Below are 12,096 nucleotides of genomic sequence, written 5' to 3'. Positions count from 1 at the left end.
TGCTTACCAATTCTATAAAATGTTTCTTTTTGCCAACAATACAAGATCAAATGTTTGTGTTTTATGATTTCTTGGCACACAATATTCCCAGCATAATATTTGACGTCATATGACGCTAGAATTTTTTTACAGTGTACGTTGACGTTGCTATTGGTTTGACATATGTGTCCCAAGTATTATCATTAAAACGTCATATGACGTGATATCAGCACGACATTTTTATTTCTGTGAACAGAAAATGATGCCGAACAAAATGCATGTCAGATTAAATACTGTGCATGCACTTTTTAAAACTAAAGATCCACCTAATCAAATACTTAATTAAGCTTTAATTTTCATCAGAACATTTGTATGAATATTGAGTATCTGACTAGATAAAGAACTTAAGGACTAGGTTCAATGTCTAATATCAAATGTCTAAAACAGTCACAGTTTCTGGAAAAAAACCAACATTTTAACATACATCCCTCACTGGAGTAAAAATAGGCAACAGGTGTATATTGTTTTTTTTTTATTTCAAAGTTATTAATATACAAAAGTCGGTTTTCATTTATTGTACTAATCAAGGATTCCTTGTTTACATAAATATATCTATATAGAATATTTCAGGTTATAACGCAAAATTGTCGCGTTTATTCCGGAACGTTTCACGCCATAAGGTGAAAGTTTGGCGTTCAAAAGTGTCGCCTTATAATGCAAAATAAAATGTTCTGCTTCAAAAATGAGGTCATTGAGCCCTCGTATAGACAACACAAACATTAGAGTGATGATTAGCAAGGTGATTACTTCTGGGTGCTTTCTTTTCAGAAAGAAAGACCATCATCCTCTTCTTCAAAATGGAATAACAACACTGTTCTCTTCATGAATTACTTTTTATTCTTTATCACGTATAATCACAAGTAAATGTAAAGATAAATCCTATCAAACGATTGAACTGAATTTGTTTCACAACAGAACTTAAAGAATGTTTTACTAATAGGCGTGGAGTAATTTTCTAGTTTACAAACACTGATAGTTGACAAAATATTTGCTAACGTTGGATATCAAAGCAAATTATTGATTATAGATTCATAAGCATTTTTTCAGAATTATGTAGATATATTAAACGATATTGAGCCTAAGTAAACCCTACAAAAACGTTATATGTAGATGTAGAAAGGTTCACTTCTCAAAGAGAAATTTTATCAAAGAATCATGTCTTGGGAAAAAGAATGAAGTTTACATTTATTTGGTCTCGATGATATAATTTACGATTAGAGTCGAGGTATATTTACACCTATCGCGGACAAAGGATGTGTCTTCCACCATCAATTGGTAATTGCACACCCGTGATAAAGGAAGCTCTGTCAGATGCCAGGAAAGCAATCGCAGTAGCTACATCCTCCACCTGCCCGGCACGTCCTAGGGGGTTTATTAATTTGGAGTGCTCTAAAAACTGCGAATAGACAAATCAACATTAAACCTGTATAACACCACATCATTTATGTCATATGAAAATTAAGTTTGAGTTCATCACGAAAATGAGCTCAAAACATGAAAAATGCAAGAACTGTATCTTTTAAATCATCTTACTTGTAAAAGAAAAACACATTTTTTCTTCCTCAAATAAGAGTGTATATACAATGTAATTGTTGAATCAAATTAAACTTCTAAATATAATGAAAATACTCAGCAATCTGTGAAATGCATTCGAAACTCTCGAGGGAACAATGGGTATTGGAATGACAGTTAAGATATTATGTTGTTAAATGAAAATTTTTGACATTTTAATTGAGCAAATTGCGTCCTTAAATATTCAATTCCCTTTAAGAAGAACAAAGATGATGTAGTCATAGTCAAAGTTCTCTTTTCAAAATTATTTTTCATTTTTTTTAATTGTACAGTGAACGTCCTCCATCTTTACCAAGTAATTTGAAAATTAAACATAATTATATCTACAAACACAAATGTTCTCAAACATATAAAACTCAAAAATTCAAATAACAAATATTTTGAATTATTCATGATCTAGTTCTGCTAATGCAAGGTGAAGATAACGAACAGTGATCAATCTCATAACTCCCACAAACAATACAAAATAGATTGCTTGGCAAACACGGACCCCTGGACACACCAGAGGTGGGATCAGGTGTCTAGGAGGAGTAAGCATCCCCTGTTATATATATATATATATATATATATATATATATTAATGTGCATAATGAAGCTAAACATAAATAATTTCCTTCAGGTATTCAATGTACAGCTATTATATTTCCTATCTAGTAAATGGATGATTGTATTTTTGCATTCATAGCATCATTCTGAAGGGTTCATCAAATAAAAATAATCCACCATAGGAATTTTCGAAATTGTGTTTGCTGCATGATTTATTTTAACGATAATTTAACATTGACGTATACTGTATATGGGAAGAGCATGTCTTATTAAAATGTTTTCAAAAGAAATCATATTTTCCCACCAATCTCTTGGTATAAGAAAATATGAAATAAAATTAACCATTTAACTCACAAGAAAACAATATTTTGTTTATTTTTACAAAGGGTAGATAACTTATAAAAAAGCCTCAAGTGCAAAAAGGTCACCTACTGGTCATTTACTAGTCATGGAAATGTAATCTATTTCACTTTCATCTCTATTTAACAATAAACAGTTATATTGATTTAAATTCTTAAAAAGTCTTCGTTATCCTTTCGTTAGACATTGAATACCTTAAAAGTTCCGCAATATTCATGCTAAAACTGATGATGTAGATACCTGCATAAAGTAAATTACGAAATCGTAGGATATACAATTATAATGTCGAATAAAAAGTGCAATCATCTATTTTTACCTTCTGACAGGCGTCTTCATCCATACCACTCGCCTTGAAAACATTAGTGACAGTCTCACCAGGGCTATAATTATGAATATCTCAGTAAATGTTTATCAATAAAGATAGACATGTTTTAAACCAATCATGGATTTGATGGTAATATATCTTTTATTACAGTATATTTCCATTCACTGAATCTTTTTCTTATATTTCTTTTGAAATTGACAGAGCTTTCAACTATTACAATGAATGCATGCTTTTGTAAACTAGTTCCATCCGTTTTTTTAGTGCCACCTGTCTGTGTGATCATTGCCTAATATGGAACGTCATCAAGGTCCGAGGGTGTTTTGGCTGTTCCGTTTAACGTGAGGAATGGGTAAGCATTTAATATTTTAGTATTCAATTTAGTTTGTATTATAAGCAATACATAAACAATATAAAAATAAACAATAAAATGTCTTTATTTGTTGTTCCATCAGGTGATGAAGAGAGCAATTATTGCAAAAAAATACTTATTTTTTCTGCAATGCTATTTACCTTTCCCACCCAATGAAACAACAAAGAAAGCATTTCATTGTTTATATTCATTACAAGTAAAACGAAATGCCTAAAGATGTTAGCCGTTCGGAAACAATTGCTGAAAACTAATACACTTACTTTACACTGTTTACCCTGACCTGCTTTGGAGCCAACTCTGAAACATAATGATAGAGTTTACATTGCTTCATGACATCATACATTTATATTTCTGTTGCAAAAGAAATAGTAAATACGATGCACTTTGAAAATGTGAGTATAACGAACAGTGGTCGATCTCACTATTCAATAAGCAATGTAGTATTAAGAGAGGAGCAAACACGGACACCAAGACAAAGGAGTAGCGGGATCGAGTGGGGGAGAAAACATGCAATGTTGACCGGTCACCACAGCCGTAATCCCGTTATCTTGATAATCCAAACTTCATAGCATAGGTGTGTAGAATCACAGTGATGCTTAACAAAAAAATTGTTCACATGACTGGCTATAGACTATGAATATTTGCGTTCTTAATATTTTCATTGAAAAAGCAGCTGTCTTACGATGAGAATTAAGTATTCGTAAAACGATATTCACAAAAATATATGATTCCGACTAAAGCAAGGAACACCTACCTATTGCAATACACCTAGTAAACTGATCTAAGGCACTCTTGGACACACAATATGGCAAAACTCCACCAAACTGAAAACAGTAAAATGAAGAAGAAGTTCTTATGGTTGGGAATGAAATAAAACTATACAATGCTATCCTTACAATGTAAACAAATGACAAATTATGTAACATGCATGCTAAATATGCATTAATGAAAGGCGAGGATAACGAACACTAAATTATAATAACGAACTTTGTGTAAAAGTTTCGGAAAAAATACATCTGACTTTAAATTTCAACAATTCATCACCAAATATGCATTCATCAATTGCACGGGAGAAGTTTAGAATACTCACGGATCTAACGCCGGTGACACTAGAAACATTTACAATGCTTCCCTTTGTTTTGATGAGATGAGGAACTGCAAGCATAGTCATATGGTAACTAGCCCTGAAAGCAAATTATTATCGATAAGAGTATAGATAGATAGAAAGAAAGACATGTAAAAATATAAATAGTTAAAGTTTCTGAAATCTACTTCATCAATTGAACAGTGTGTGAAGGATGAATGAACGCAGAACGAACCTGGTCGAAAGCAGTGAGAACAATGATGGGTGTGAAACGCAAGTTTATTATGAACAGTTAGTGACCAATGAACGACGAGCTAACGCAGAGCGCTAATAATGCGAAATGTGAATGAAAAGAGAAAGATGACTGATTGATGAATGGAATATGTACTATTTATTGTGATTCATCAAATTTTACTTACATTATAACCAGGTCAGTAAAATAGAAGAATAAACCGAATGAATAAAGTTATAAATGCAAGGTGAAGATAACGAACAGTGATCAATCTCATAACTCCTACAAGCAATACAAAAGAGATAGTTGGGCAAACACGGACCCCTGAACACACCAGAGGTGGGATCAGGTGCCTAGGAGGAGTAAGCATCCCCTGTTGACCGGTCACACCCGCCGTGCGCCCTATATCCTGATCAGGTAAACGGAGTTATCCGCAGTCGAAATCAGTGTGCCAAGAACGGCTTAACGATCGGCATGAACCATTATAAGCAATATTTTGTTTCCCGTTATCAAAATGAAAACGAGATGTTTTCTCAAACATGTAATGGATGCTATCTGTTTAAACTATAACAGTGCTATTTGTTTCAAAGTATTTGATCTACTGATGAAAGGTGAAGATATCGAATATTTCATAACTCCTATAAGCAATACAAAATAGACAGTGGGGCAAACACGGACTCCTGGATATACCAGAGATGTGATCCAGTGCGAAGGAGGAGTGAGCATCTCCGATCGGCCACACCCGCCGTGAGATCGACCCGGTCAGTCGTACAGTGAATTAGATTCATCACTAAATTAGATATGAATAAATATTTCTCGGGATACAAAAATCCGGAATAATACAATCATGATATGATGCCTTATTCACACGAAGAATTTAATTCGCATTAAACGCAAGTTAATTCGAATTGAATCTCAACCACGTTCACGTGAATATTTTAATGCACATTAGTTTACTTCGAATTAAAATTTACGTCGCGGTTTACGGTAGTGATTGTAAGGTATCACGTGGTTTATTAATGTAGTATCTAAAAAGAGAATATTTTCGTTTCCGATTCCGGAATACGTTAAGCGCTTAAGCATATGTAATAATGACAGACGATGGAAACAGAGACTTGTCAGCTATAACCAGACACAGGGTAAAGTGAAAATATGTTTAGAAGTATGCAAATAAAATGCAATATAAATGCAAAATCATTTATGTTTTGCTTATCTTTTAAATTACAGTGATTAGGCCCCAAGTCTCCATGATACATATACCCCCCCCCCCCCCCCCCCCGGTGAAGTTTTTAGTCTAACAACACATAATTTTAATTCACAAACCATTAGGTCTATCAAAATCATAATATATAATGCTATGAATTTCATAACATGTGAATGGTGTTAGTGCACTTTAATCTAAATTGCTACTATGTAATGTGGATGCTAAGAGAAATGAAAAGGTGTGTATTTTGAAAAGAAACATTTGGTGTTAATATCTTTTTCTCAATTAGTTCAGTTATTTTTTATAATATGAAAAATAAGAAGAACGTTTGGTTGTTGTTTGATAATCGCTTGGTTGGAAAAAAAAAAAGAAGGTGCATGTATCGACGTCACAACGCACAGTTTACATGAGATTGGTTATATTTTAACATACACTTCCAGAATATGATTATACAAGTAATTTCAAACAGAAAGTAATAAAACATCTCCAAAGCATCAGTATTACCAATCTATTTGGAATAAATTCAATAAGAAACATCAAAACATTTTTATAGTTTTAATATGAGTTAAAATAAATGCATGTAAGATGCATATTTATTGTATTTATCAATTATCAGCTACACCATTAATGTAAGGAGGGGGAGGGGGAACTATAGTGATCAGAGCGCCATAGTAAACCTGGAACCCAATATTGATACTTTCAGGTAAAATTCCTACTAACATATGTTAAAACATATGTAAAGATTTAAAAAAAAAAAGTAATTGGTCATTTATTCTTCAGGGGGTGAAAATATGTCTGCATTGGTGAAAATTGCCTTCTAAAACTTGCGAAATTACTCATAAGCAGCCCTGCTTCTACTTCATATGAAAATAAATGGATATATTAATGCAAATTATATATTATTTCAGACGTTAACTTCAATTTGATATAAAATTTGAATCACTTACTCTGTTTGTATCATTTTTGAACATCATCTGAACCATTTATTACAGAAACTCGATAAGAGGGGTTACTATGACAAACGTAACATCACAATTTCCGTGAAAACCATTTGCGATACTTTTATAATGAGTTACATATACTTTCAACCACAAAATATGTAACACTCAATAAAATTCATAGATTCATTAATTTTCAATTACCCATGCAATCACTACCTTATTGCGAATTGAATTTACTTTGCATTAGCTCCGTGTGAACGCAAAGCGAAGTTAATTCGCATTAAATGTAAAAGCTTTTAGAAGAGATGAATATATCAAAAATGTGTAATAATGGTAGGATTTAAAATCACAATGACGATACCCAAGGCCGAAACGAAGCAAACTGATTTACAAGTTGAAACACGAAGTTGGGAGGCATCTATACGTGAAAGAATCTGTAACAATACGATAATTGAAAACTCAATGTCGACAAGGCCGAAACGATAATTTGTACGTTCATCTATATTGTAAAAGGTATTAGATGAAATGTGAAGATAACGAACAGTGATCAATCTCATGACTCGGATAAGCAATGCAAATAAGAGAATAGGACAAACACAGATCCATGAATAAACCAGAGGTGAGATCAGATGGTTAGGAGGCTTAAGCATCCCCTATATTCTGATCAGGTAAACGGAGTTATCCGTAGTCAAAATCGGTATGCCAAAGAACGGCCTAACAATAGTTATGAAACATTGTATTGGCAAACTAGATTGTCTAAATTGGCAATGATAATTTTCATTCATGTGTCGATTTGTTGTGTCCGTATGAACTCGAAATGGGGGACGACACATGCTTACTCACTTCTGCTTCATGTATGGATGTTTTATTGGATGTAGATATTAGCGGCAAACTAGCAACTCATCCTTATGACAAGCGGGATGATTTCAGCTTCTCCATCGTCAGCTTCCCATATTTATGTAGCAATATTCCATTATCACCTGCATATGAATCAACTGATTCGATACGCAAGACCTTGTTCTGCGTATGGTCAGTTTTTAAATGAAGACAGGCTACTGACAAACAAGTTAATGGTGCAGGGTTTTTAACAGTCTCGTTTAAAGTCAGCATTTCGCAAATGTTATGGTCGCTATAACAATCTAATTTTCCAATACCACATACCATTAGGTCAAATGCTGTCTGGCGTGTTTCATACCGATTATTAACAAGTTCTTGACACAGTAATTTTGCCTGATCAAGATATAGGGCTCATGGTAGTGTTACCAGTCGACAGGGGATATTGACTTTAAACGTGACTTTTTAAAGCCCTACACAATCAATTTGTTTGTCTGTAGCCTGCCTCAATTTAGAATGAAATTGAGGGGAGACAAGCACCAACCAAAGGTCAAACGACCATGGCGCATGTACGAAAACAATGACAAAGAAATGAAGTTTGAAGGGGTATATTAGAGACAAACTAAAAACTAAAAAGGAAATTAGGTATACCGATGGATCAAGATTGTGCAGTAAATAAATAATGATAGAAAAAAAAACACTAATACACAACAACACCCAATACCCAGAAACGTCGGGTTCACACAGTGGATGCAAAGTAATTAAAATTATTAACGCACTGATCTGACCAACAGCACGAACAATTCGACATGTCCTAGGAACATATTTGTGGATGTGTGGAACTGGACTGCACTGTAAAATCCCGTGTACAAAATACACAATGTTTTGAACAGATTATGTAGCATTCACCTGTATATTACCTGACGTTAATGTTCATGACTTCATCATATTCCTCCAGCGTTGATGTCTCAATGCCTCCGAATCTTAACAGTCCGGCATTATTGACCTAATTTGTCAAAAAATAGCCCAATAAAACATTTAAGAAAAATATATTCATGAACAGAAGACGAATGTATATTTTTGTTCAGCTTCATAGAATGGTGAATTTAGTTTACTCTTAAAATGTACATCAAAATAACTAAATTATTGTTTATGCTGATTATAATCACGCTGCAAAGATAATTTAATAACGTACTAAAACATATGAACATGTAATGTTTAAAGCCAATTATGTATCAATGTTACATACCAGTATGTCAAGTTTTCCGTAATACTTTAGTGTGTCTTCCACAAGTCGCTTTACAAAATCTTCCTTGGTCAAATCACCGCAAAGAGTAAACGGCTAAAATAGCAAAAAGAGCGATATGAAAACCCTTTTATTTCAAAACTTCTAACTAGCCTTTTTAAAAGTGTTTGGATACCACAATAGATCCACAATAAGACCTAACCTTCTTTCCATTTCCCTTTTCACACTCGGCAGCTGTTTTGGCCAAATTTTCAACATTTCTGCCTGTGATCGCTACCTCTGCACCAAGTTTACAAAACAAAATGGCTGTCCCAGCCCCAATACCAGAACTGGCCCCTGAAAATCACGCAAAAACATAGTGATTGAACGTAATCGCTAAAATTCAAGCGTTCATTTTTAAATAAGTATAAACTGAAAACGCAACGAGAGGATGGTGTCTCAACTATGGCTTAACTAGTGTACACCTAAATGCTTACTTGTTAATATACGATAAAACCACAATAGGGTCTGTAAGTCTGTAAGTCCCGTCATGTGATTGCCGATATTTAGCGAGATTGTTAACTCCCGGGTACATCAGTGAGCCCTACAACCTGGTCAGGTAAACAGACTTATCCGTAGTCAAAATCAGTGTGCCAAGAACGGCCTAACAATCGACATGAAACACGCCAGACAGCATTTGACCTAACGATATGTTGCATTGGCAAACTAGATGCTATAACGACCTTATAATTTGCGAAATGCTGATTTTAAACGATACTGTTGGAACCCCTACATCATCAACTTTTTTGTCAGTAGTTTGCCTCGATTTAAAAAGATGTGGAGGGGTTCATGAACGCTCATCCCATAGTCCGACCTACACGAGCAGAGGACGCATAAAATGTTGGGGGGTATTATTAAAGAATGGTTTTTTTCTCTATCAGAAAATTTGCTAAAGTACAAAGTATGGGATGAGCATAGGACATTTAGATATTTCCCCCACATTGTAATTACAAAATCTACTATGCAAGGTGAAGATAACGAACAGTGATCAATCTCATAACTCCTATAAGCAATACAAAATAGATGGTTGGGCAAACACGGACCCCTGGACACACCAGAGGTGGGATCAGGTGCCTAGGAGGAGTAAGCATCCCCTGTTGACCGGTCACACCCGCCGTGAGCCCCATATCCTGATCAGGTAAACGGAGTTATCCGCAGTCAAAATCAGTGTGCCAAGAACGGCTTAACAATCGGTATGAAACATTATATATTGTTATGTCAGAAGTTTATTGAATTTGCTAATTATCTGTCAAAGAGTGAATTTTTATGAGAAGACTACAATACTTAAGTCATACACCAAACAGATTTAGAAAGCTAAAAATCAGAAATGAAGTTTACAAATACAATGGTAAACATGACAAGAACAGGTTTTCTTTATTTTTAAGGTGGACACGCAAAAACCAATGAACATTAACAATATACTATACAAACTATTACTTTTTTAATTTCGGAATTTCACCCTTGGAAACATTTTATTATCTTGCCACTGCGCCGCCAGCAAATACCTGAGTATATGCCAAGTGGCACCTTCTATCAACAACAATTTTATTGCCTATTAAGATTCATACAATGATCTTTGCATTTCAGATAAAACTTTCAGAAATAAACATGTTACCTGCAAAATACAAATACAATTTTGATCTTAAAAATAAAATCATTACAATGACAATTCATATTATTGTATTATAATTGTATTTGTAGACACGTTTTCTGTATAGATGATCCGCATTTGTTCCCAGTGTTAATGTGAAAAGCCAAGGTAGCTGGAGTTTAGGACTAAAAATCCCGTGCTGACTAGTATCAAGGAAACATTACAAACATTATATCTGTGTTGACCTATCTCTTGAACATCACATTTCCAATTAAAATAGAAACCGAAATTCACTTAACGAAAAATGAATCTTCATGACCATTTTGCATTTTACGAGGACGATTGCATGTCAAGTTACATATAATTAATTGTAAACACTTTGCTTTTTTATGATTTCTAAACATGTTTCATTCAGATAATTATGTATAACTCTTAATAATTTACCTTGAGTAATCAATATATGAAAAAGATTCGTGCACTTAATTACTACCTATCGGAAAGAAGATTTAAAAGGATTTGTAAAAAATGTCACTCTAATTTTTTTTTGTTGCGTTTTACCAAATAGATGAATGAAGCTTGAATTCAATTCAGTCAACGGTCATGTAGTATGTTTGCAGGGCAAATTGGTTCTGGAAAAATCGTCGCCTATGTAGCTATGTGGTAAACAACAGCTAAACGACACATCACGATCAGAAAAAACAACAACATTACATGAGGTAAAATGAATGTGTCGGCCTACTTAAATAACCCACAGTCATTTTCTAGTGCATGTCAGGATACATTCAGTACTTAGAATATGCAAGCATGCCTACAATTTTTGTTTCTTTTTTAGGTTCAAATAATATAGTTCCCCTTTGATATCGAGTGTATCTCAGACAAACCTGTAATCAGTGCGACTTTTCCATCCAATCTTGAAATTACAGACATGTTGTCTGGTTGATCAAAATGTCCTTATATCGTTACGTATGTATGGAGGATGATTCGGGCCTGCTTTTCAAGTATAACATGTCGTACTCGAAATACAATCATAGTTACGCCAAATACCACACTAGTCTCGCTAAGAAAATTGCTAGTTGGGGTATCGTATACACTAAACACACGTAATGATTCTGTTGTTTGTCTATCAACTTTTTCAAAAGACCTGTTTTGTTAACATGATTGCATCCTTTAAAGAATCAATAAGTTCTGTATATGGTTAGGTAAGGAATGTTCCACTGTCAACTGTTTCTTGTAAGGTAATTCACTCTTTTAACAACCCCATGAATTCCAATATGCTTTCACAGAAGTGGGTAATCCATCCTTCTACTAGATTGCCATAGAAAGTTGGCAATAACGATCAGTGATTAATCTCATAACTCATATACAGAATATGAAAATAATAGATGGGTAAACAAACGCCTAGAAATACCACATGTTCATGTAGGACCATGTGTCTAGAAGGAGTAAACATCACAAGCCAACCAGTCACACCCGTCCTGAGCCCCTTTTTGTTATCAGGAAAATGGATTAAGACGTAGTCAAATCATGTAAACCATTGAGGAAAGAAGAGCCTCAATTGGTATGAAACTTGTGAAATAACATATTACCAAATGGCACGTTCTATTGGTAAAGTAGGTCGTTATAACGACCTCAAGTGTGTGTATGTGTTCCACCTATAGGTAATATTACATCACAAGATGTTATATCCAGAGTATCATTGACATTAGTTTCTAA

The 12,096-nt window shown here is 34.1% G+C and overlaps 1 protein-coding gene across 1 annotated transcript; it reads right to left on the bottom strand.

The window, feature by feature from the left end:
* Positions 1-858: 858 nt before the first annotated feature.
* Positions 859-11,397, bottom strand: LOC125675230 (3-oxoacyl-[acyl-carrier-protein] reductase FabG-like). The gene is made up of 9 exons (XM_056157755.1): positions 11,265-11,397; positions 8,956-9,089; positions 8,757-8,849; positions 8,428-8,513; positions 4,303-4,396; positions 3,967-4,036; positions 3,473-3,509; positions 2,834-2,897; positions 859-1,435 (listed from the first exon to the last, which is right to left on the bottom strand). The coding sequence occupies exons 1-9, from the start codon at positions 11,308-11,310 to the stop codon at positions 1,277-1,279; spliced, it is 783 nt and encodes a 260-aa protein (XP_056013730.1). The 5' UTR covers positions 11,311-11,397; the 3' UTR covers positions 859-1,276.
* Positions 11,398-12,096: the final 699 nt, after the last annotated feature.

The sequence above is a fragment of the Ostrea edulis genome, chromosome 3 (assembly GCF_947568905.1).
Source record: "Ostrea edulis chromosome 3, xbOstEdul1.1, whole genome shotgun sequence".
Lineage (NCBI taxonomy): Eukaryota > Metazoa > Mollusca > Bivalvia > Ostreida > Ostreidae > Ostrea > Ostrea edulis.
Note: the sequence above shows the minus strand (reverse complement) of the source record. Positions and strands in the feature narration are given on the sequence as shown.